Below are 27,276 nucleotides of genomic sequence, written 5' to 3'. Positions count from 1 at the left end.
AGGCAGCGCGCCCGCAGCCTGGCTGGTGCAATCACACCTTAGCACGTCCCGGGGCCGGGGCCAGCGCCGGCTGGGAGAAGGATGGGTTTGCCCGGGACTCTTCCAGAGCACTAGCGGGGGCACTTCTGTTGGGGACAGGGGGCTGCAGCGCTATTCGGATGCAATGGTGGGATCTATTGCTCCTGTGGTGGCATCGCAACATTGCAAGATCAGTTGTATCCATTGCAATTAAGTTTGTGGGATCTGGACATGAGAGGATCGAGCGTATAGGAGTAACTGTGCCAGCTCTTCGGCATTTCTTCTGACTGCATCTCCTGCTCGCGTGCATCTGACTAGCGCCTGGTTCCGATTACAAAATACACCGATCCCCAGCACTTGTATCCTTAATTTGGCTTTGGGAACTACCCGAGCAACCATGCATCGGTTTGTCTTGGTTGCCAGGCAAGCTGCGGCAAGGCTGTGCGGCCGCGGGCCAGGGGTCTGCCGGGGCGGAAGGACGGACATGGCTCTGCGTTGCGCCGCTTCGCTGGCGGCCGGGCAGCAGCCGCGGGGTCCCCGGCGGGAGGGGACGGTGCGCTGGAGCAGCGCTGCCAAGGCCTCCGCCGTGAAGATCAACGAGAAGGCGAGCAGGGAGAAGATCCTGACGCTGGAGTCCATGAACCCGCAAGTGAAGGCGGTGGAATACGCGGTGCGGGGCCCCATCGTTCTGAAAGCCGGGGAGATCGAAAAGGAGCTGCGGAAGGTGAGGCAGAGGCGGCGGGGCGGGGCAGGGCAGGGCAGGGCAGGGCGCGCTCTCCGCAGCCCGTACCAGCTCTGCCCCGGGCGCTCCTCCGCCGCCGCTCCCGGTTGGGATGTCGCAGGGCTCGGCGGGGACATGACACCCTGCGGGGCTGAGACGCGACCCTGTGGAAGCCTCGGGAAAGCGGGAGGTACCGCGAGTGCCGCTGCAGTGCCTCCTACCAAGTTAAAAACTCTCGGAGCACAGCAGCCTGTCTCCCATCCCTCGCTGCCCCGAGCCGTGGCCGGACGCGCTCTGCGTCTCCCGCCCCTGCCCGGGCCGCCCCCGGCCCCGCTCCGCTGCGGCAGCCCCGGCCCCGCGCCCCTTCCCACGGGAGGCGGCAGAGGCACGGAACAAAGGAAGCCGCTGGCCGGCTACTGTTTATCTGATGTCACTGGCTGCCTGAGGCAGATACGGGACACCCCCATAAAGCTGTGTTTACATTTCTCCGGCCACTTTGACCCTTTGCTGCAATCCCATGTCCTTTGTGTTATACAAGGAGGTGAGTGACCAGCTTTCATCATACTGATAGAGCGTTTAAGTCGTTCATGAGGATTTTAGCGATACTGCCTTGGCCGGGGCAGGGAGGCACCTTCAAAACCGGCGGCGGCCTTCTGACAGGTGAGCTAGACCCGGCTATCCCAGGCACTGCTCCGCAGCCTCATCCAACACTGCTCTGGGTCGTCCAAGGAGATCACCGATAATGTGCTCCTTTTTTATTGCAGAAGTTGAAGTGCCTGAGGACAAGCCTTCAGAGCACAAACGCTCAGTAACGCTGCCCAAAGTTGTAGGTGGTTGGTACTCTTTGGAGGATCAGATAATAAAGCAGATCCTAAGAGTCTGGGCCAATATGTGCTAAATAAAGCATCCAAATCAGTCATCGCTTACATTTTGTTCTTCAAATTTCTTTCTTATTCCTTGAGTATTGAAAAAAAGATTAAAAAGAGAAATCCTCAGCAATACAGACATGTCTTTTTGCTTCTACTGTTCAAACCACAGCTTCCTCTCTCATCACAAGGACTTGCTTATTTTTGTTTTGAATAAAGCATCTGGCAGAGTAGTTTTTCTGTAATTTCAGCTATTATTCACTGCCTTTGCTGCTTTAGAGAGTCTTTCTAATATCTTATTACAGGTACTGCAAGACCATTTTCATTAGTTAATGAAAAGTGCTTTGAACAAAAAAGTGCTACAGCAGTTCTAACCATAACAGATTAATTCTCTGGTCTTCGTGTTACTTGGTTCCCCTTGTTTTAGAAGGTGAAACGTTTTCAGCTCACTATAGTATATACATCAACTATTTGTCTCATTCAATAATTATTAAAAACAGCATCTTTTTTTAGAATTTCGCTTAAAAACTTCAGAGTGGTGATGGGGAATTAATTTCAGAACATCTGTTTTGATTTTTGCCTTAAAACTTGTTTATAAAGGTGTCATTGTGTTTACGCAACTAGGTTCCCTAGTGGGTGCATTTTCCAGAGTATAAAATCTTCCAGTGTTCTCACTGAGTATGTTTCTTTTCAAGTTAACATCGCAGAGCAGGAGATATTACTTGACAAAACAAATATAAAAGGCCCTTCACTAACTCCTCCCAGCTCCCCTGCTTACTCCAGTTACCAGCTGAGTCACTGGCAGAGAGAATAATCTGCTGTGCACTTATGAAAAAATCTAAGAGCAAGTCACTGCCAATTACTATATTAAAAGATTTTTATGTCAGTTTTGCGTTGTGCCTACTTATGTGGCATTTTCCATTAAATTTTTTTTTCCCAGGAACCACACTCATGAAATAATGTTTGCCATTGATAATGGCTACCAGCATTCCTAGAGGTGACTATGCTTTAACACGAGTAACGCAAACAAACCTCCCAGCTGGCAGGGAAAGAGGAGAAGAATTACTGCAAAAGTTGAGACAGTGTATCTGCAAAGAACACTAATCAACTCAAGCAAGCAGAAAGACTTTACTTTCTTCCACACTGCTCAAGTTATTCATTCGTCTTTGCCCTTCTGATAAAAATACTGCTATTCATTCCCTTGTTTAATCAAGCTGTCTGCTAAAGGATACAGTGTTGAGTAATACCCAAGTTCCTTATAAGTGAAATATAGGTTATCTAATTGTCTATTTTTTGCGTGTGCGTGTCTGAAATTTAATTATGTGTGCTCACACGTCAGTGGCACTTCTTTTTATTAAGTTGGACAGCTTTTTCCATCCCTCTCAATCTTAGCTCACAGAGTTAGGCCAACAACTGCCAGCAGAATTAACGCTGCTGGATGAAGAGAAGAGGCTGAAGTGGTTGGCAGAGGAAGGGGATGCCCCACAGTATCTCTAGATCCACAGCTACTCTTCACTAACAGCAAGAGTTGCCCCATAGCAGCTCTTCTGCCTCTGATGGGGAAGGAGCTTTGCACAGGCTGGAGAGCAGAGGTTCCCCAGTATGAAGTGGAAGCACTGCAGTGACTGGGGGTAACAAGAACAGGCAGAGGTGAAGCAAGGGCAATAAATCTGCATTTATCCTGTTCTGCCCAGATGCCTTTAGGTAATTTGTTTCTAAACTGAAAGCACCCTAAATGCAGCCATTGTCTAATCAGATGTGATAGAGGCTCTCCCTGTTTAAACTTGGTTCCATTTGGTTACTCTTCATACTTGCGTAACTTACACAGCTGTTATGGAGATTGTAAAACAGCTACTTGAAGCTGTTTGCACAGTGTAAGCTTTCATCTACCCTGAGGTTTGTTAGTGTTCAGATCCCAAATAGCAGCTTCTCTATTATTCTATCTGGCACTTGCTGCTTCTCTATATTAAGTCGAAATGATCACAACAGGAGCTGTTAACTCCACAGTGAACACAGAAATAAGGACTAAAATGTTACTCAAGAAGTCTTTGACTGGGCAACTGAAGGGATATTCCTTAAAAAATAAATAAAAATGAGGCAATAGTTTCAGCTCATATGCTTGGGACTAAGACAATGTAAGTGACAAGTAGAATACTCAATTAAAGCAGAATAAGATCGATTGTCCAATACAGGTGGGCATGCTGTACCTGGATTTCACAAGTTTTGTTGGCTTGTGGCCTGTATTCATCTAGGTGGAAAATCAGGGGTTTGATGTACATTAAGTCTTTCAAGATGGAAATCTTCATGCAAAATCAGTGACTTGAATTACTTTCCTGAACCTTTCTTTCGTAATTTTGAAATTGTGTCATTCTTCGAAAGTGAAAACCTCTTTTCTCTTCCCCTTTGCTATTGGTAGCAATCAGCAGATTCTGGCTTACTAAGATGACAGAAAGAACAAACTTCAACTATTCACCTTGGTGTTTCTGGAAACTTTTTAAAGCAAGCTAGAGCACAGGCATATTTTAATAAATGATTACACTCTAAATAGAACTCAGTCAAGTAAGACCTTTTTTCTACCCCCTTTGTGTAGACTTGCTAACAGATGGCTACGATATCAAGTATTGACTTTAATTACATTTCAGACTAGAAAATTGCTCCTGAATACAAATTCAATGCAAGAATAATGCAATCTCTGAACAGAGCCCTTCTCTTCACCTAATTAGTAATAACAAACTAACTTATCTTTACATAGGCAGGACACATACCTGATTTGTTCCTTTGCATTCATGCTAATTTTAACTGACCTTGTTATGGAAAATCCCTTCATATCTGTTACCCTGACATTTCTCTTCATCTGTACTGTCCTTTTCTCCCCCATTCCTGATTGGGTTTTACATAATGTCAAGTTCTGTGTTAGGTTAAGTTGGCTTACATCTCCTTACAAAGGGTATGCATATTAAACAGCATTTCAGGATCCACAAGTCAGCTCAGGTAATACTGGAAGCAGTGCCTGGCTTAATGTAAGGCACGCAAGGTCCTTCAAAACTTTCAAGTTACTGAAAGAGAATTGTAGGGTAGAAAGGGGGAGAGGGATGGTGTGCAGGGATATATTGTCAGCATGTAGGAAGTTCTTCCGATAGGGCAGGTGGGTAACACATCCCAACCCTGGGCCTGGAGCCATGGGCCTTCAATGGCATTATACAGTTTCTATACACTGAAGTCCCTATTTTTCTGTTACCTTTACAGTATGCTCATCTCCTCTGCCCACGCTTTTCATTTGCATAACTATTGCAAATAAGTTTATTCAAGCCACTTGTTCACTCCCTACATTGCTATTTAGACAATAAAACTACCAAAATCCTTCTACTTATGTAGCTGAAATCTCAGGCAGCTTCTGCTAAAGTATTTTGGTTAAAATACTGTAGAGCTGGTTTGGGTTTTTTTCCCCCCTCACTAGTTCATCAGGCTTCTAAATTGAATAGAAAAAATCTGACTTAGAATCCAGCCTTAATTGTAAATGTGAGTTGACTGTGTCCCTGGGAGTTTTGGAAAGATAAAACACAATTTAGACAATGACATGCAGAAATATGATTTAACACGCCAAGAAAAAGATACAAGATTGACTGGTACACCCAGTAATGAAAGATGTTAAGCTTAAATTACCATCCTATAATTTTCTGCTTTGAATACGTGACTGTGTGCACACTGAGAAAGTATCTTCCAGGCAAGAGCATCTGACCTCATTAAGACAGAACTGTTGTTCCTCAGTTGTCTGTACATGTTGCATACGTAGGTGAATCTGTAGTAAAACCCATGTTTTTTAAGAGGGGAAAAAACTACTGCAGATGAAGTTGAAACAAAACTGGTTTCAAGAGCATGATTATCAAAATCGTATGTTCAGAAGCACGCAACCCACAGGATCCAGTTTTTGATATTTTCTGGTTGAATACATTAGCAAAATTTACTCCAAAATAGACCTTTTCCAATAACTCTTCAAGTTGAGGGTCCTAACGTCTAATCACTTTCTAATGAGCATTATTTTAATTCTGTCTTTTAATTCTGTCATGAATTCTAGTACTTTATCTATGTAGTCAAAAAATTCTGAATGCAAATCCACTTCAGTCAATGTGTCAGGCAAGAGTAACTTGAGGACAAGTTCTGTTCTGTAATCTCTGAATCAGATCTGCCAATTAAAGGTCAGCCCCACTGATTTCCTCATGTGATATGAGGGGGCATGCAAGTCATCACTGCCATTTTAAGTCAAAATCCAGAACTTTCCTTCTCCTTCCTCCCCAAAACAGCTCGTGTCAGCTTGAACTACACAAGCATAATACAAACCCAAAGCCTTACTCCATGGTAAGCAGGTCAGGTTTATTTTTCTGCTGTGAGCTGTTTTAATAAAAAGATTGGAATGCTAATTCAGGTCTTCAGGTCCCTATTAGTTAAGGGCCTCTGGGCAATGCCTTCTTGGCCTCTTGAGAGGAGGAGATAAAAAAGCAAGCAAGGAGCTTGGCTACTACAGCGTAGATCTCAGCTATGCTGAAATGTTTGGGTTTGCCAGCTCTCTGATTGTACAGCTTGTTTGTGCAAGTCACAGCAAAACCAGGCTCAAGGAAATAGTACAGTGTTTCATAGTGTGATGTTATTGCCTGATAACCATGAAGAGGAGGCACAAAGCAATGGTGGTGAAAATGAAACAATTGGGAGCAGTCAGGAGCAGGCAAATCCTGAAATTCAGAAATAGCTGTAATACCATGTTACTCTCCTGGGATTAAAAGCAGCTCACATTTTAGTGGCCTTCTCAAAGGAACCCTTTTCAATTCTTTCCTATTACCAAATCCACACATGCTTCTCTCCAGACTGACGGTTTTCCTTTGAAATTTGCTGAAGTTTTAGCAAAGACAGTGTCAGGTCAGTTTGCACCCTTCTTTACTCTTTCTGGGCACAGTGGTATTTTGCAGTTTGCCGGCATTTTCAGATGGTACCTTTGTAAAGGGAACCTCCAGGTACTCTAAAACTCCTAAGAGACAAACGAGCTCCTGGCAGGGCATTGGCCTCATGGGTGGTGTATGTTCTGGCATCACATTGTTTCTTTGATCAAGTAATTCTCTCAACACTTCTTGCATAGTGACTCTCTCTTTGAGAGACAGCTCATTGTTTCATACTGTTCTCCTTTTCTGTTGTGTTTTTTGAGGCTATGGGGATGTCTAGGAGAAGAGGAAGCTTCCCCAAACCTGGTAAACTGCATTTGTTATTATACTGGCTCTGCACCAATGAATTCTAGTTCACATATAAAAATCCCTTCTCCCAACTTCATGTGATATTTAGATACAGTTGTTAGTATAATTGTGTCTGGCTTGCTTCAGGTTTCAGATGTTTTTCATCTGTTTTCTTAAAAGATGCATTTCTTCTGAAAAGAGCAGAGAGACAGAAGTAACTGTTGAAGGAAGTAGTTTCTGAAGAGCATATTCCAAATCCTGGATGATTCTTTCATCCATTAAAATCCTTTCGTTATCCAGAAGACAGGTACTAAAAGAAAGTACATGTTTTTAATATTTTCTCCTTTAAACGTGAAAGTGAAAGATGGCTTCTCCAGCTTTAAAAGTGGCTACTATCATGAATCTGTTTGCTAACACTGTCAGAAGAGTGGCAGGAGCCTGGCCTTGTTCCCGAGCTGAAGCTGAATCACTTTGTGAGCACAGTGTGAGGTGCCGCCAAAGGCAGGAGGCTGGAGCAGAGCTTGTTTTGTAGGGCTGGGCATTGGTTTTCCTCCTTGATGTGGTTCATACCCTCTTCAGAAGGCAGGAGAATCAATCTGGAACTTACTGCTCACGAGTTTGTTATTAGAGCTCCTGTTATGCAAGCTTCCCTTTTGCAAATCTGCCAGCTTCAATCCAGCCAGACTGCTTCTGGAACACACCTTGCAAGCCTGCCTGCACCCAAAGAGAGGGAGGGGATGAGAGACAGACAAGTGTGGTGAGGGATCCCTAGAGGAGAGCAAAACAACTCCAATGGCCCAGTTCCTGCTCCCCCTGTGTGTTCCTTGGCTTGCAGGGACATAAATAGTCTCAGCTCAGGTATGTTGCTGACATGGTTAAAGACTGCTTAGCCTTCTGCAGTGGAATAAATCTATGACCTGTTGCAGCCCTTTTCCTACTTCTTTGCAATCTGATGTTGAGGTTATCAACATCACATTCACATTTCCTCTTTTCATACAGATCTTTCCACATACCTTCCAAAAAAAGGATTTGGCATAACCCTCCCCTTGGATACCCACACCCATCATCATAGGAGAAACCTTGACACAAGTAGCCAGTGACTAATGCTGCTCTGTAAGAAGCATCTGAGCAGAATTCTGCCTTGAACTCATCTGCAGAGGCACAAGCACTGTCTAGACTTCCCTTGCTGCCATCGGATATCCCTGCTTTGGAACTTTGACCCATTACCATTCAGCACTTGTTCTTGCCTGTTATTGTTTTCTGTTCCTTCTTTTTGAAATGCTAAGATGGGACTTTTTGTTCTAAAGAACTTTTCTAGACATTTTTAAGAACTTGTTTAGAACTTCTTATTTTAGACTAAATCTGAACAACTTCTCATACTCCTTTTTCAACATAGAGAGCCTGGAAATCAAGTAATAGAAAAATACTAAGTGGATGTAGCAATTTTTGTATAGATTTCACTAAGAGAGGATATAGCAAGTCTCGTGAAGACAGTTCTAAAAAATTGCTGCTATTAACTTGTTGTCAGGGAAGGAAAAGGCTCCAGTTATTTAAAAGCATTTCTCATTTGAAAGACAAAAAAGATAACAGCTCTTGTAGCTGAGACCAAGAAATACAAATTAATGAAGAGGGCCGTGGGCCTTTAAGTCGATGGGAACTGTGTGCACAACACAGAAAACCCATCATTACTTCTCTAACAAGATTTTATGGTGAGAGAACTATTGTGTATGGTTTGCTATTTATTCCAGACCCATCATTTGAGAAGCAAAGGCAGTGTGGGGTTTGTGGAGTAGGTGATGATTCTATACTTGCAGTGATGGCAAAAGCACTGAGTTTGGCCCTAATAAAGATGCAGATGGTATCAATGCTAATAAGGTACAACATTATTTATGATAAACTTGACACAGACACCAAAAAGCTCTGTTACCTTTGTTTTAAAGGCTGTGCCGCTATAAAAACTCCAAAAGTACGTTATGAAATGCCAAGTACCTTTCAGCATTTCACCAACCAAAGAAGCAGCTATTTTTTTTTATTGCAGAACACAATAGTATTTGTGAGCAAAAAATTTAATGTAGGGTATTTCTATTATTAGGGAGTTGGTTTGTTCTGGTTTTAATCTGATAAACCAGAGTACTTCTATTTCACGTAGCTGTTTTTTCAGACTGCCTAACTTAAGGCAAAGGAAGTATCCGTGTTCCTTAACAGATTTGTATTACTTTGCAAATCCAGTGAAACTGATTCAATTTGCTGTAAGGACCAAATGCAACCGAAGTATGTGGGAATTTTTCTTCATTTCAAGCAAATAGAATTTGTTCTTCTTCTACATACATCTTTCTCTTCCTACTTATTTATAATTAGAATGAAACAATGTGCTGTCAGTGGACCCCAGATAGCTTGAAGAAAACACATTTTTAGCTGTTTACATACTCATAAATTACTAAACTTCAGCCTCAGATAACTCTAATGTTTATCTGGCATCCCTATTTCTAATTCTTTATTTAGAGCTGAATTCAGCTCTTAATTTAGGGACTCAGATCAACAAGCATAAAAGCAAATGACTTGATGAAGTCAGTGTGTCACTTCCAATTATTTTAAGTGAACTTTTTTTCTATTGCTGCTAAATGTAAGGCCAAGTAAAATTTACCCTTTTCAATCAGGATCATGTAAGCCAAATTGTCTGGTCCTAATGCCATTTCTAACTACATATTTAATTTTAAAAGAAAAAAAATCCTGAAGGCTTTCAGTTATATGAGGGGATAATCCTCCAGATCTTAAAAATCCAAATCTTAAACCTCCAAATCTTGGCATCCAAATCTTAAACCTCCAAATCTTGGCATACCTGGGGATCTGTATCCCTGATGAGTACCTGTATTATTGTTATCTTTGCACATCTGGGTTTGAGTCTGTCACTGAAGTCCAGCATCATAGTCCATGGTGGAAAAGCAAAAATCAGTCAAGGCTTGCCAGCCACATATTCTATATCCAAATCCAGTTATTGTCTGTAAATACATGGACCAGGAAGAGGCTTTCTGAGTCCATGCCCAAAGCAAGTTGTTACTGGTAATTTTCTACAGAAAACTAATCAGTCTCATTTTGCAGTTCCTTAGCCCACATGACAATTCTGTCACTCTTAAGAGGCCTTCCTACTATCTCTCAAATATACATTAGAACAACTGTAAATTTATTACTGCCTATCTCACTTATTCTTCTTGTAATGTTGTCTTTTACTTTCAGTGAATCTTTTTTTTTATTTAAACCACTGGTGGTTTTTTCAACCAGTCAGTTCCTTGCCTTTTTTATGCCCTTATTTTGTTTTGCTTTTTAAAGAGCTGTGATTGCTAATCAACATTCATTAACTTCCTTCCCTGTGTTTTCATGATGCATTCAGTTTCTCACAGGAAAAATGGCTGGCTGTTCAGATTTTGGAGACTAGGAAGCTTTTAAATATTCATGGTGATTATTTAGCACTTCTGTTTATCATACAGAGCCTCACTATGATATATAGTGAAACATCTCTACATGGAAAAGTGGGGTCATCATACAAGGAATACTTAATCTAAGTGTAAAATAAATAAGCAAGCAATATCTTTACTGTTTTGACTCTAAAAGAACTAAAGGTCTTTAGGTTTCTTTTGTTGGTGGTTTCTCAAATATCCTCAAGTCTTTTTAGCTTCTTGACTGATCCATCCCTCCCTTAGGTGTCTCAAAGAAGTTGCTCTAATACTGACAATTCAAAATGCCCTTTTTTCATTTTTTTTACTTCAATATGTAGTTTACAGCCAAGTCAGTCTCTTACTTGCAGCTAGCAGAAGAATAAAAGCCAGTCTATCATTTAAAAATGTGTCACAGTCAACACAATTTCTGTAAACCATTTAAGATTTACTGGCAGTATTGCATAAGAAATGCATTAAGCTTTACCTTAAACACTGTAGCTGTTCTGAGATCAGGCGCTGTTTAGTTACAGCCATGTGACAGATACTAAAGAAGAATGATCTACTTCAGCCCTAACAAAACATTCTGAATTATCCCTTTCTAGGGAATCAAAAAACCTTTTACTGAAGTGATTAAAGCCAACATTGGAGATGCACATGCAATGGGACAGAGACCAATCACCTTTCTCCGTCAGGTAAGACTACTATAAAACATTATTATTAATTTTTTATTAGAATGCCTTAAAAGCTATCTGATATGGGTGTTAATATAAGTGATTGCCTAGATGCAATTAGACTTAAAATAGTTCTTTTGTAAAAAATTTAAAATGTTCATTTTTGAGCTGAAGTCCTACTGCTTGTTGATTGTCCTCTTTTAACACAATAGCTTTCCTTAGTTTCCATATCATTCCCCACCCATACTTTTTCCTGCCACTTCTGTGTTATCAGTCAGCACATTCATTACCAATAATGCTCTTCAAGAAAGGAAGTGGTTGTCTTTAAAGAGAAAAACAAAAACCTTTCTTCATCTGAGAGTATACTTTGAGATCTGCACGTAGCTGGTTTCAACTACTTGTACCGTATCTCATTTTGCACATTTTACCTCTGGGCAAGCTAATTTGTACGTTAACTTTTAGGGAAGATTACAACAGAGTTCATGTTTGTATATTATTCCTAAAACACAAATAAGGTTAAAATGAGTATTATCCTGTTTACTGAGCATCCCTCACATCCTCATGTAAAATCCTCCATCTATAATAATGTAAATTCAGAGACTTGCAGGACAAACTGAAGCCTTATCAAACTGCGAGTCCAGGTGATGAGGGTACAAAATCGAGCTGTGCAGCAAACTAGGGAGACCTGAGCTTCTTACAAATTATTCAGACATATTACAGGTTATTCCAATGTTATTAAATAAAATGGGAAATCTTTTCTCCCCATGACTGTGCACAGACATGGATTAATTCATTCTTTGTCCAACAAGATGACAACAGCCTATCCATATTACACCATGTAAGCATAAAAATGAGAGAGACTGGAATAAATTAAGCTGATCTCAAGAGAGGGCTCTCAATTCTTTGTGTCTTACATACCTTCATTAACTTAATTCTGCCGGGTCGTCTTGCTACTTTTACTATGTTCTATATCACCACTTCTTTTTTTAATTCAATATTTCCCACAAATTCAAATCAGTACGAACTAGAAGTTATTTTGGGGAAGGATTATTAGAACATGCATCTAGGACTTCAAAAGCTGATCGTATTTCTCAGTTCTGCTCCATATTTAAAGTCTTGATTTCCTGTCAATAAAGTGGGCTAGTAATACACAAACAGTGGAAGATGGAGCTGGTTAGAGATAACATAGGAATAATTAACTGTGCTTTACTGTGTTTGCACTACACTTAGCTCACCTGGACTCCAATCTTCACTGTCTGTAGTACAAATAGTTAATAATTCTAGAGCTGTTTTTATCAGCATAACTTGGAACATGATAAGATTTCTTCTCTTCTGTGAGCACAACCCTTAAAAAAAAACAACTGCAAACTCTTCATCAACAACCTGTTTTAAATTAGCCAGTATTTGTGATCTTAATTTCCAAGAAAAGTTAACGTAATATCATCAACTTAAAATAACCATTGAAAAGTGGCCAATTTACGTTTTCTTGGCACTCCAGGTAGTGGCCCTGTGTACATACCCAAACCTGCTGGACAGCCCAAGCTTTCCAGAAGATGCCAAAAAGCGAGCCAGACGGATCTTGCAGGGCTGTGGAGGGAACAGCTTAGGTAAGGCTCTGTTCCAGTTGCTCCTGTTGGTATTAGCAACAACAAAGATGGTTTCAATATCTGCAGCTGGTGGGGCGGGTTTGCAGTGTGACCTACAGGTGGTGACAAATGGTGCAAATTCTTGGTGGGACTTGTGACAGAGGAGGAGGTGAAGGTTATACATCTATGGAGCCCTTGCCACAATAACATCTACACGTAACTAAACAGAATGCTGAGATTTTTTGCACTAGGAAAGTGGCAGAAAGTACTAGTGAGGCTCTGTTCTGTTGGTATGATATCTCTTAATCTGGGGCTCTGTGTCTCCTGCTAAGACTGGGTGGAGGGTTTTACAGTTTTACCCTCTCCAGAGGGTTCCTCTGCCAAGGAGTCTACTGTCTCTGTAATGCTGGTATCAACAAACAATATATGTCCATCTCAGCTGATCCAGTGCATGCTCCTGGATCTTTACTTTGAACTGTCAGTTCAAGTATGTTTGTCGGAGGATGAACTGGGGTATCAGAAACTCAGGTACCGAGGTGATAATGCTCTGCAAAAGGAAAGCTACACTGCTGAAAGGTGGTATTTTTTTACCTAGCTGAGATAGTTTTAACTGAAGATGTCAGAGCTCTGTTTCTCCAAGGTAAAATAACAACTTGTGAAAGAACTACAAGGCTCTGTTCTTCAACTACTGTTCCTACAGGAGTACACATGTAATATCCACATAAGTACAAACTTTGCATATTCAGTAGAAAGGAAATGGAAGAGACAATTTCTTTCTCATATGGTGACTGTGCTGCCTACTTGTACCTGGCAAATGCCACTAGAATTTCCACTTTGCAGATACTGCTGGGTGCAGCAATGAATCTGACACACTTACATTCTTTCAAGTAGGCAAACAGTGACATTTCAGAGGACTTATTACAGTAATTGGCATATTTCTTAATCTTTGTGATTGCAGTGCCTATTTGCACTGGCATATTTTGAGAGTAGGTGCTGTGAAACTTAATAAAATAAACAAAACATAAACAGTGATTGCATTAGCAGTTATTTCGGCTTTGGACTATTCCTAACAACACAGCCTAATACAGAATGTATTTTATCTTCACCTTCTTCGTATTGGTTTTTCTTTTAATGTAGACCATTAAAAATACATTTATCAAAACTGAGAAGTTCCTCTAGCTAAATGAATCCCTTTCCTGTCTTACTTTGGAACAATAAATGCACATAGTACTGTTGGCACATAAGAGTTACTGGGGATACATTTGAGTTTTGACTCAGTCTTTCTTTGTAATGATTCTGAAATTCAGGGACATGGAAGGAGTTCTCAGAATGATGAGTCTTGGCCCCTTGGTGCTCCCTTCCCCTTAAGGGCGTGGTGGTGTGGGACATCACAGCCCCATGTTGGAGTAAAGTATAAGGAATTCAGCCTTGCATAATATTTCAGAAATATGTTCCTTTTTTTCAGAAGATCATGCATTTCCCATCATTTCTGTTAGCTCAGTAGATTCTGAGGAAGTAGGCCTGAAACTGTTGCAATATTCAAATAAGATGATAATTCTGAATACACCCTCTTAATGTCAGTGGATAAATTGAGGTTCTGTAAGTAACTGGAGTCTAAATGTCTTTTTATCTTGAAATTATTTATGCCAAGAACAACTGTATCTCTAAATTCCTGACAACTAAAACCACAGTAGACCTTTCTGATGTGCTGTAGTGGTTTCTTCCCCCTCTCCACCCTGCCTGTCTCCAGTATGGTGTGTCAGCCCCTTCTTTGGTCTCTGGAGCTCATCAGCCTCTGTACAGCATCTCAAAACATGCAGTTGGAGGCACAGGGATGTGCAGCTGAATGGAAGTTACCCCTATCACTTTGTTGGTAGTCTGACAACTTACTGCTGTTCTCTTCATGGCTGAGAAGGAGAAATTTGCTTTCTTCTGAAAAAAACAAAGATTAAAAGCTGACCTCTCTCTGTAGCTTTAAGTGTTGTGTTTTGTTCAAAACCTTATTTTTTAACAAATTTGTCAATCCAACACAAGGGTGAAATCACTACATATGGTCAAAGCCATTTGAAGTGTTACACCCACATCTATACCAGCCTATTTAAATGTATTAATTGCAAAGTTAATATGAGTGTCTTTTCCTCTGGAAATGAACTGGAATACCCTCACTTCCAATGAACATTCATTTGGCAAATCTCTACTCATGGTTTGAGTCTCGCTACTCCCAGGCCATATATGAAGGCTCAGATGTGTCCTCAACTTCTCATGTGTCCCAAACACTCTGGGATTCTACTGACACCACTTACTTTGCATGTGGGATAAATGGCATGTCTTTCCAGGCATTTGAGACATTTACCCCTCTCCTATATACAAAAATACATAATATATGTAGCTTTATTGGGTTGGGTTTATTTATTTGCATCCCACAATGCAAACATACGGATTCTAGTCAAAGCCATCAATTGAGTACAATTAAGTGTAGAAGTACAGATCAATTAAGTGTTCTGTATAACCTCAGAGTGGTAGGACTCAGCACCCAGTGGCTCACAAGACAGAACGACAGCTTAGGTTTGTTCTCCTCCTTTAACAACATCTTCCTAGCTGTGGTCAAAGACCCATGTACAGACCCGATATAACTTCTAGTCCTGTAAAAGTGAATGTTTAGGACATCAGGGAACTTCATGCCCTGAATTACTGTTTTGTCCCATGCAATTGTGCAGTACTTGCAAAGGTTCCTTGTCTTTTTAAATCATGCTTTCACAGAAGTCCTACCAGGCAGACTACTAGCAGATAACTGAACGATAAGAGTTAAGTCAGGCACAATTATTCCACTGCACCCAACAAGCAAAGAAGATTCTGTGGCTTCCTGACAGTGTTCTAAAATAGATGTACACTTGTCACTTCTTTGTCCGTCAGTCTTAGGCTTCATAGCTTGAATCCATTCCTCACCTTGACCTAGGCTTATTTTTACTCTTTATTTGTTGCACATACTCAGCAGTGATGCACACAGGCATCTAACAGCTCATTTTATTTAAGATTATTAGTTGTGCTCTGTAAACTGCACATGAGATTGGGGTGATTCTAGACATTTCTGCTGAAAAATGGTTGTGGGAGATGCTGTGGGGGAAGAAGAGAAGCAGTTTAGGATTTTTTTGGTTTCAGACTGTGGGAGAAAATGATATGTTATTTTCATATTGCAAATAAAACCCTTATATTTGTCATGGAATAGAAGAAGTTACTTTCCTTTCTATTGCACATACTACCTCTGTTCCTTGTTCCCATTACTTAAACAGGAGTTTGTTTACATTCAGAAGTGCTTCCAAAATAAAGAAAGCTACTGAAAGATAGTAAAAATGGGATTGCTGTCCCAGTTTGCAAAATAGGCTTGAAATCATGCTTTTTACCAATCCAGTATGTTATTTTTGTATTTTAGTGATACTTATTGTATTTGTCTAACTCCAAATTAACTCTTTTGCTCTATGAATGAACCAGCTCCCTTTCCTCCTCCATGGAAAGAAAACCAAATCCATCCTGGGGATCCATATAAATATGGCTCATATGCAAACTACTCCATACAATATTAGCTCAGGAGTTTTGCTAGCAAACAGAAAATCTGATGTACATTGTACTGAATTCTCATCTAATTTTCTGTTTGTCACAGGATCCTACACTGCCAGTCAAGGTATAAATTGCATCCGTGAAGATGTTGCTTCATATATTGAAAGAAGAGATGGAGGGGTTCCTGCAGATCCAGATAACATTTATCTCACCACTGGGGCAAGCGATGGCATTTCTGTAAGTATTAAAATGAAACCTGTCCTTTCTTGGTACAAACTGCAGCTTATCAGTTACCTCTGGAAATACAAATCTCTGTTAAACCTCTGGTCTCAGAAAGTCCTGTGAGTTTGGTCTGGCAGATACTGAAGCCCCATTCAATGAATATCCAATCCTGTGAACAAACCAGTGAACCCCCTGCGTGGATGTCAGGTGCCAGCTGAGAAGCAGGTGCAAAGTCTCTTAATATACATTAAATTGTACTTTTCTGTAAAGGTGGTATGAACTACAGGTGCCTAAATATGAGTTTAGAAGATTCAGAGCATTCAGACTAAATAATGGTTGTCCTCAGTGATTAAGATACATAAACATTGGAGATTAGAGGGTATCAAGCAGTGGCAGAGGGAAGAGGGAATGACCTCAGAGGTGAGAAGTCTCAGCAGCTCTTCTTCCAAGTAAACTCTGCTAGTGCAGATCAATGCCAGTGAAAATCCCAAAGATGTATTTCTGTCTGTGTATTTCAGTTTGTTTGAGAAACACTTCAGGTTTTGTGTTCAGCCAAGGTTCAAAGACGGTCCTCAGTTAAGACAGGAATACCAGTCTCTATCAGATTGCTCCTTTACACAGACCCATTCACTGATAGTACAGCAGCAGTTTGGCTTTTACGAAAGCAGCCTTTGACAGTGTGTTGGTGAAGGTGGTTTTTTTTTAAAGGACATCTAGTGGCAGAGCTCAGAATGACAACGCTCCGGCAGGAACAGCTCTCCAGAGGTCTGCAGTCAATTGGCTTTCCAGAATTTCTGGCACTGGCAGCTTGTCAGGAATGGCAGCGCAGTACATCTAATCTGCACCATGCTGATTTGATTTCACCATTGATGTAAAGTCAGCACCACAACGAGTCTCATTATTTGGCCCTTCCAAAGACAAAACAACCTCAGGGGAGAGAGGGTGTTGAGGAGTTTTTAAATATGCATTTGGTCCTGATTATATGTTTTGGATGCTTGGTATTTTTAAACTAGTGGTGGGTAAAAAATTATATCGATTATAAATCATTAGCTTAGCAGCTGAGTATGTGATGAGAGGCACAGAGCAGCAGATTTTGTACCAGAACCACCAAGAAACTAAAGGATACTGCTGCTGAGAGAAAAGGTATTTTTGGGTTTAGATGCCAATTACATGCTGATAAGGATGATTGCTTTGATTGCACCTGTACTTCAGAGTTCTCCCTTGGTTATAAAGGCAAGAAATCTCTCTGCTTCCTGCCCCTTGTGCACTGTTTTATTTAATTCACATGTAAAAAGCCTCCACATCACACAGCCATTGGGCACAAGGAAGTTGTCTGGACTGACCTTAGCACAAACATTACCTTTCTGTCTGTGTCTTCTGGGAATAAACTACATATGATTTTATTTCCGTCCCAACACATGCAGACTTCTGATCTGTTCTGTTACTTGAAAATAAAAACATAATTGCTCGTAATGGAAAACAGGTTTCTCTGTTCCAAGGGAGAATCTGCACAGGCCCCAGTTCTAATTTCTGTTTTTATTTATTGGTCTCTTGTGGTTAATGAGACAAAATGAATGGAAGGCAATGAGCAAGAACTAGCTAAAGCTTCTTTGCTTACAACAGGGCACAGCAGAAAAATCATTATCTTGATATTCCTGTTGCAAACTTGCCCTCTAGCTTCGTGCTCAGAATGTTTTTCCTAAACTTTGCAGTTGATCTGGCATGATCTTTGGAAGCTATGTCATGAGAGGATTCCATTAAGCTTAGACCATCCTTACTCAACCAGTAACAACCTGAAATAAATAATTCTCTTTGACTATCTGCTTCTAGGACAGAAATCTGCCTTAACTCTAGACTTTTTTAGGAAGGAAGTTTAGTAACTTATTCCAGAGTATATTATTAATTCTGGTGTGTGAGCTTTTTTTTTTTTTTTTTTTTTTTTTAATTCCTACTTTTTCCCCAGGCAATTTTAAAGATCCTGATCTCAGGAGGTGGCAAATCCCGAACAGGAGTGATGATTCCTATACCCCAGTACCCGTTATATTCAGCAGCCATCTCTGAACTGGATGCTATCCAGGTGAACTACTATTTGGATGAAGAAAATTGCTGGGCTCTAAATGTGAATGAACTTCGCCGTGCCTTGAATGAAGCTAAGGCATATTGCAATCCAAAAGTCCTCTGCATCATCAACCCTGGAAATCCCACAGGTCTGCAGGAATTTTGTTTAGTGAATGGGTTTATGGGTTTTAAGACCTTTTTTTTCTTTACTTTTTCATTCATTTGACACTGCAGGCAAATCCTAGGTACTTATCAAATGCATAAAGCTGAATTCCAGAGATCAGTGCTCTAAGTAGGACAGTATGTTTTACTTTTAGAAACATATTTTCAGTATCATGGAACTCCAGAAAGGAGGGAGCAGGTTCACTTCACTGGATCCCATTTGAAGCCACTGCTTCCACTGAAGTTTTCCAGACTTGTGGAATGACTTTCAGTCACTTCTGGTCTCTGTGAAAGATCTTGCCTCTGGCATAGCCTGTAGCCCCTTGCTTCTGAGAGGCAATGACTGTAAAAACTCAGAACTCAGTGGCAAGCACTGCCTCCCTCAGAATTTAGTTGTTTGAGTAGTTGACTGGTAAGAAACTAGCTCCCACCTAACCATCATGCATATGAGCATTTACAGTGATTAGCTGTACACAGAGTACTCTGAATAAGTCATTAGTTGATTACTGTATCTCACACTTCCTTTGCTTAGGATGGACTAAGTTACCTTGTACCATAATTCTTCCGAAAATGCTCCTTAATTTCATACTTAGTGAACGGAATTCTAAAGTTCAATAGCACTTTTCAGAGGACGAGTGATACCTTCTTGAAAAGTTGGTAATCTGAGTAAGTCTGGGTGAAAAGATTGGTGTGTGTACACTCCACTAACTTTCTTCTTGCTTTAAAAATCAAACTATAGGACAGGTGCAAAACAGAAAGTGCATTGAAGATGTGATACACTTTGCTTGGGAAGAGAAACTTTTTCTTCTGGCTGATGAGGTAATGGAATAATCTGTTCTCTCAAAAGCACAGCTAAGAGTACTCTTATGAGGTTTAATTTTGTTCCATGTGTGGTATTGGTATTTTTTAAGTACAGGGATCAGACTCTCTGTTACCATATTAAGACATGAACAGACATGCAAGATTCTTAATATCAAAGGATCAGTATAACAGGTGGCTTGATCTGGGTTTGAACTAGAGAGAAAGTGTAGGGGACACAAGGAAGAACTTTGCTGCAACAGACCTAAAAACCTGTGTGGTGCTCAGACCACTTCAAGTGGAAGAAACAGAAGGAAAATCAATTTAAACATACAAGTAAAGGTTAAATCATACAAAGAAGCTCACTGTTCTTCCAAAGGCCCAGCCTTTAAGTGTGGTCACATCAGATAAAAAGTATCATTACAGTAACTATTACTTAACAAAGAACCTTGTGTCTTCTAACAGCTTTTAAGTTTTGAGTGTAAGGACTGTTTCTTCAGTTCAGATCTGCCTCTCTAAAAGGCCATGTTTTATCCTTAGTTGGGGGAACAGAGCACATTAATGTCTTCTGACTGTTCAGGTTTACCAGGACAATGTGTACTCTGAAGGATGCCAGTTTCATTCTTTCAAAAAGATTCTGTATGAGATGGGACCCGAGTACTATAACAATGTTGAGCTGGCCTCTTTTCACTCCACCTCTAAGGGATACATGGGCGAGTAAGTCTGATTTAGTTTTTTTTTTATTTCATCTTCCTCGTTAATCTGGTTGGACAGCCCTTTTATGTTACTGACCTGAAGGTAATCCACTGTAATTAATCCTCTATTAATTTTAACTAAAGACTATTAAGAAAAGAGAAACAAGCACGGAGTAATGGATTAACTCAGTGGTTTTCAAAGTACCAAATAATAAGCATATTTATTTCAGACACCTAATGCCTCAGTCCCACAAAGGTGAAATCCTACAGTCCCAATCTGGACCTGTGATAAAGGAAAATTGGCCTCCAACATTCAAGGGAACAGCTCACTAATCACTGGGAGGTTTGGTATTACAAATGTTTGGGTATGGTTGTTTTGGGGAGCAGGAGATGGAAGAAAAAGAATTTTTTGATTAAATGTATACTGCTACAGCCATATGCTCTTGTTCTGAAGATTAAAGATCCGTGTTAATTGTTAACTTGCCTAATAGGGAAGCTGCTTGTCCACCTTTATCTCTGTATGGGATACTGGGACTTAATGTCATGTAGCTCCATCTGAAACCATTATCAGTGTGGCAGCTGTTTCAACAACCTGTATGTTACCTGTTGTAAGATTCTCATTAATTGACTTTCCACTTCTGCAGTCATTTTCAATGCTTTTGTGGTATTTATACACTTGAGGTTAACCAACCTCTTCTGTTCACTTTGTCACAGATGTGGCTACAGAGGAGGTTACATGGAGGTCATTAACTTGCACCCGGAAATTAAAGGACAGCTCGTTAAGCTGCTTTCTGTTCGTCTTTGTCCTCCAGTCTCAGGACAAGCAGCCATGGATATTGTGGTGAATCCTCCAGTACCTGGAGAAGAATCTTATGCACAGTTCATAAAGGTCAGCAATAACATGCTTGTTCTTTTGTGCATTTCCCAAACCTATCCTAAGTACTGGGAACTCAAACTATGCACAGAGATCAGTCTTCTTTCCTTCCTCCTTGGACAATACTGTATTAACACTAATTTACAGAACTATGGAGTGTATTCAAAATTAACTTAATATGACACTTAAAAATACTAGGAAGGCATTATCAAATCAGTTTTCTTGCTGATAAATTCAAATTTTTTCCTGTGTTTAATATGGCAAAAGGTTTACTAAATAAGATTTGCTGTTACTAAAATTTAATCAGGAATATAAGTTTAAATAAAGTAATAAAATCAATCTTTTTCTTAAATATCCAGTGTCTCTATATACTGAGCAACATGACAATCTGTATTGAAGTATACATATAGTTTCTCACTTGTAAAAATGAAGCTGACTCTGTCTTAAAATATTACATTATCAAGTCCAACCAAAGGCTCAGCTAACACGGTCTCTAGAAATAGCCAAGAGTGAATGCTCAGAAAGAAGACTGTGAGAAGAAGGCACAAAGATAGAGACTTCTGTAGGTTGTTGTCTGACTACAACACTGTAATTGTATCCTACTAAAGCCTTTTTGCACTGCTGTTTTTAAGAGCAGAACTGGAATTCGGAATATGGTTTTCTCTAATAGCTCAGCAAAGCCCTACCAGTGTTTCATTTGGGGAAGGCTTTTTGAAACATAGTTTCTCCTGGTGTTTTTATTGCTACTTCAAATGTGTCCAACTGAACACCTTCCTTTTAAACAGGAAAAGGAATCTGTTTTGAACAATCTTGCCAAAAAAGCCAAACTAACAGAAGACATGTTTAACAAGATCCCAGGAGTTCACTGCAATCCTCTTCAAGGAGCTATGTACGCTTTCCCACGGATCTTTATTCCTTCCAAAGCCATTGAGGAAGCTGAGGTCAGTCAGTCATTCTTACTCCAATCCATTTTAACCTCCTCTCACCTGTACCTGCCACTTCTAATGATGAACTTTGATTCCAGAGATGGAGTACAAAAGCAGTATTTCATGGGCTGTGTATGATTTTAAATATAACATGACCTTTATTTTAAGAGAGGAAAACAAAACAGATCGTTTCATCATAGTGCTAAGGCTCCCAGGTTGAGAGTGTCCCCAAGGACGTTGGTGTTTAAGTCACACAAGTAGCTGGCCCTGTGAGGTTTCAAATTGCTGCCTGTGCCTGGGTTAGGGAGGCCAGCACGTGTGAGTGGCAGTGTGCTTCTGACCCTACAAGGGAAACCCCATTCAGCAGGATTGGGAAAGAGGGCTGGAGGTTTCCTTATAAATTTCACCGTTTTGCCTTTGGGACAGGAACCTATATTAATAAATGATAAGTCTTTCTGTTCCTAAGCAGAGCTCTGAAACCTAATTTGTAATATTCATTTTGTAAAGGGAATATTATTAGCACAGCTGAGAACAAAAATAGGGTTGTTTTTCAGCTGCTTATTTGATTAGGTATATAACCTGGATATATTTAAGAACTTTTCATAGTTATTAATCAGGGGACTTCCTAGGCAGCAGATTATTCAGGAGGAAAAAAAAATAGTAACTGCCAACAGAACTGGAACACACAGTTCTCAAATTAATTTAATCTTATCAAATGTCAGTGCCTTAGATTTTTCCAAGTACAACTTTGAGACTTTTGACAAAAAGTTACAAGCAAGTCAAGGAGAATAACAAAATTACCTAAACCCTTTCTTTTGAAGTGAGTTTTTGTGTAGGTTATTCAGCCCTGTTGCTCCTTGAAGTACTGTTATTTAATTTACTGTGAACTGCCCCATTAGCAATTGTTCCTCATCTTCTTTAGTAAATTGAATAAGAAACTAATAATGTAAGATAAAGATTCAGAAAGAAAAAGCAGTCATGAAATTCTGTATATTAGGAATATTTTGGTTTCTCTAATTCCAATGCATCCTTTCCCTTAGGCTCATAAAATGGCACCTGATATGTTCTATTGCATGAAACTTCTGGAAGAGACTGGAATATGTGTTGTACCTGGAAGTGGATTTGGCCAGAGAGAAGGAACCTACCATTTCAGGTACAGTTTCTGTTTATTTAAAAGCAAATTAGCAGTAATAAGCAAAGTATCATCCCATTTCTTTCTCTTCTGATTAAATATGAGGATTTTTATTTCAGTTTCTGTTGTCTCAGTGTCTACTGGACAGTTTCTGTGGACTGACAGTGCTGGTCAAAGACCTGGTCTGCTAGATGAGCTATTCAAGTTTTAATGGTGTTTTCACATCTTGCTGACATAACTACATTCTATTTTTACACAGTGGCATTTGAAATGCCTTCTCCAGGAATACAAACAATAGTAATAGCTTAGACTTTAATCTTAAAGTTGGCTATGGAATTACAAAAATTGCCCTGCATTCTTTTGGGGGAGGAGGGGGTTAAACTGTGTTTCCATATGGAGAAACTTCATGAAAAATGCTTCCCTATAAATCTGCTCTTTAAAGACTGTATAACTTTCTTACCAAAACAAGATGTTGAACTAAATAATCTAATACCAAAACTGTGTTGCTTTTGCTGCCAATAAATAGAACTTTGCTCTAGCCAAGTCACTGATAGCTAGAATTTATCATGGAATTTAGTCTTCCTCAGTCTGAAACAATACAACAGAGGGTATCTTTAGCCTTGACAGTTCTGCAACACAGCCAGCTGGGTTAGACCCCTTGGTACACACAGCTCCAGGAAAATCCTAGAGAGTCCATTCCTGCACCAGTGTGGGAAAACCATTGTGATCTGTGTGTCTTGTGTACAGACTGGCATACACACCCATGGCATTTTCAGATTCTGCAGAAGAAGGGAAAAAGGGACTAAAACCTGCAGAGTGGCATGCTGCATTGTTTTAATGCTTCTGAACTCAGTTTTCAATTAAAGAAAAAATGTACATTTACTCATAACTGACAACTCTTAAATCTCAAAAAACTGGGTGTAATTTGGCATAACTGCCCAACAGTGGAAACTGTGTTGTTCTTATTTCTTACTGATAACCTTCTACACCACTCAACAGAAAATAACAGTTCTTGAATTCCTGTATTCTAACCAATTGAAACCAATTTCTCTAGTGTAATGGTATAGTTCATTTAAAGTAAAAATGCAGAAAATGATAGAATCACATCAAAACAGATATTAAACTTGTTGCTTGCTGTGCTTTGAGATTAATCAAGATCTGCGCAAAGATCACAGTTTAGTTGGTTCTGAAGATAATGTGGGTTGGTTTTTTTTATTTCTTTAAATATTATTTTTCAGAATGACCATTCTTCCTCCAGTAGAGAAGCTGAAGATCCTACTGGAGAAAGTGAAAGACTTCCACATAAAGTTTCTTGAAAAATATGCATGAAACTACTGTGGCTTTTTCCCCCTCATCCCCTCCCCTTCAAGGCAAATGCAGACAATGAACAATGATGTGCTGAGAATGTGCTGTTTATCTAATTTAACTAAATTCAAAATAGATAGAACCAGACTCAGATCCTGCTACAACTTATTGGACTATTAAAACTATATCTGGTCTAGAAGACATTGTTACACCAACTTTTTATAAGGGGAAGGGGAAGAATGTGAAGAAAGCGCTGAAAAGAAAGAGTCAGTAAATGTTTTTGTGCCTTGAATGGAAGTTACATTTGTGAACTTTTGACTCAATAGGTTGGGGAAGGGAATTGCTCATTAAAATTACTACTGTCATGTGGGCTTTTTTACAAAACAGAAATGACAAGTTAAATTGTTTAGATAGGAATGTGTTTCCCATCTTAAAATTCTACTAAACAAAAATCCAAATTCCTACATTATAGGTATTTCTTGGTTTAGTTTTTGTTGGTTTTGTTGTTAAGTGTGAAGTGTTCTCCAAACCTGATCAAGCACGTAGGGACAGCATTCTTATTTAAAAAAATCTTCAGCAGATGTATGCAGATGTCTTTGAAATTCTGCTAAAAAGAAATCCTGCCATCCCAGCATAGTTGGAATGGAATATACAGTTTTGATCAGAGGAGTGAACATGCTGTCTGCTTGAACCATATTTTTATGGAACTGAAACATAACGAGGAATACAGTCTTCTTCCTGTGCTATTCAACACATGATCCCAGTATATGAACACTGAACACTTCCTGCCATAACAACTCCAGGAGTCTCCTGTTAACTTTACTCCATCTTTTATACACACGGAACAGAGCAAGTTACTGTCTCAAAGCAGATGTGAGTACAGTCAATCCTTTCAAGTAGGGTAAAACACAACCCTTTCAGAACCACTCTGTGGGGAACATTTGTTTGGAAACATCACACAGCCCCTCTAGCTGGCCAAAATCCAGCTAGAACTGGCAAGGACTGACACGTTGTTACCAGGAGAAATGCTGGGGCTGATTTCTAATGAAGGAAAAATGTATTTAAAGGAAAATGTCTTGCACCAAGCATAAAGATAACGATAGTACAGCTGACACTTAAATCTTCCACAGTCCTATTGCTGGCTGAATGATCCTGAGTGCTTCTCAAAGCCCAGCTAAATAAGGTGGCTATCTAGGAGTACAGCTGAGGAACTCCACCAATCTCTGCCAGCTTCCCTGCAAAACAAAAGACAGCTTCTGTTTCTCTAGAGCTGGAAGCTGGACACCCTCTGCTAGCTCTGATAAAGGGCTAAAGGAACAGGCCTTTCAGTATTCAGATGTGAAAGCATTAGCATTTGTCAGGCTTAGGCTCAGCATTTACAGAGTTTATTCATTAAGAATATCACATTCCATCTAGTCATTAATTTTAAGTTATTATTTAGAAGTAAACTCATTTTAATGTCTACTAGCACTTTGTAAGGCTGCTGTTGTAGCTGGTTCAACACCCTGTGCTGATCCAGGTTACTAAAGCCAAGGGCTAGAGAAACACCATCCAGATAAACCTGTGCCAATTTATTACATGAGGAAGACGAGATGTTGTTGCCGATAACTGTCCTTGCCACAGCAGCCCCAGTCTATGACCCAGCATTAGCAGTGGGTGAGCTTCTCACAGTTCCTTACTGAGGCCTGGGAGAAGAGTTTTTTCTCCTCAATCACCTGCCAGGGGTCACAGGTTATGGATGAAAATGGCATGGCTGCTACGCAAGCTACTGTAGAGGATTGGAGAGAAACAAGTCTACTTTTCTCAGAGAAATGCACTTCTGGGAGGACAACAAGTGTTCTCTCATAAGTGAGAACACTTATGCTGCTACTATCATTGAAAAATACAACCCGTCAGCACTCTCCACTTGGCATCCTTAATATGCACTAATAAAACAAACCCAGAAAGCAAAACTGTGGTAGGAGGTCAGAATAATGATGTAAAAATAAGACAAACAGCACTTTCCTCCTCTAGGAATGTGTCCAAATCAGATCTGGCTTTGGACTCTTAACGCAGTATAGATTGAAACTAAGATCTAACAATGGGAGTTAGAATATTTTTTATATTTTTGTAACTACAGCTTTTTCATGGGGTAGTATTTGTAATCTAATAAGTCAATAGATTTTATATTTGCCTTGCATTTGCACCTGATACTTCTGGAAAAAAATGTAAAGGTTTACAAGTTTATAATGATAATTTACAGGTGTGAAAGGCTTTTTGTTTTAAGTCGGGACAGCAATTCTTATACTTTTAAATCAAATTATAATGGCATAAACTGAGTTTTTTCTAAACATTCTATTATGGTGCCTTTTATGTTTCTGACATTATAAGGGATAACAATTTGTTCTTGATGCATCTCATATGGAAGGGTGGTAATTTCTATTGTCCATCCACAATATTTGTATGTATTGTGATAAGGTTAATGTGCATTTTTGTGGAACAATCATGTAAACCTAAGACAAAAAGGCTTATTTTCCATGTCTTTGAAATATTTCATTAATAACAGACAATCCTTCCTTTCAAATGCATGCTTCTAGGTTTGATCTTCCTCCAGGTGCTCCTTATAGCAGTACTTCAGATGTATGAGACTTCCAAATAATAAAGCACATGTTAAAAAATTGGTACTACTATTCCATTTCCTATGTCACTGGAGCAACAGCAGCTGGATTGCATTATAACACATTCAATTCCATATTCAAACCAGTACTTACTAATATTTAGTACCCATGTACCAGATCATTAATTTCTGCGTCACTCCAGTTTATGGACTTGAAATTTGTCCAACTTACTACCATAAAACTATTCCCTACCAGTGCAGAAGTGTAAATAGAGATGGTCTTAGGCAAGTTTATGCTCGTAATTAATCCTATAAAGTAAGGAGCTGCAACCAGAAGTAAAGCAAGCCAGAGTTCTTCCTTCACAGAGAGGATTAGCCAGTCAGCTGAGGCTGATCAACTGTGTCCTGAAAGCTTTGGTGAGGGGTCTGTTTGGTGTT

General features: G+C 39.8%; 1 protein-coding gene and 1 long non-coding RNA gene across 2 annotated transcripts; both read left to right on the top strand.

The window, feature by feature from the left end:
• Positions 1–9: 9 nt before the first annotated feature.
• Positions 10–26,911, top strand: GPT2 (glutamic--pyruvic transaminase 2). The gene is made up of 11 exons (XM_032122263.1): positions 10–742; positions 10,861–10,950; positions 12,428–12,536; positions 16,174–16,307; positions 18,256–18,499; positions 19,252–19,331; positions 19,891–20,027; positions 20,720–20,894; positions 21,665–21,820; positions 22,846–22,958; positions 24,176–26,911. The coding sequence occupies exons 1-11, from the start codon at positions 416–418 to the stop codon at positions 24,264–24,266; spliced, it is 1,656 nt and encodes a 551-aa protein (XP_031978154.1). The 5' UTR covers positions 10–415; the 3' UTR covers positions 24,267–26,911.
• LOC116450166 lies at positions 749–1,656 on the top strand. The gene is made up of 2 exons (XR_004242702.1): positions 749–1,399; positions 1,504–1,656. It is a non-coding gene; the product is annotated as an uncharacterized LOC116450166 (long non-coding RNA).
• Positions 26,912–27,276: the final 365 nt, after the last annotated feature.

The sequence above is a fragment of the Corvus moneduloides genome, chromosome 12 (genome assembly GCF_009650955.1).
Source record: "Corvus moneduloides isolate bCorMon1 chromosome 12, bCorMon1.pri, whole genome shotgun sequence".
NCBI lineage: Eukaryota > Metazoa > Chordata > Aves > Passeriformes > Corvidae > Corvus > Corvus moneduloides.
The sequence above is the reverse complement of the archived record's forward strand: the minus strand, read 5'-3'. Positions and strand labels throughout refer to the sequence as shown.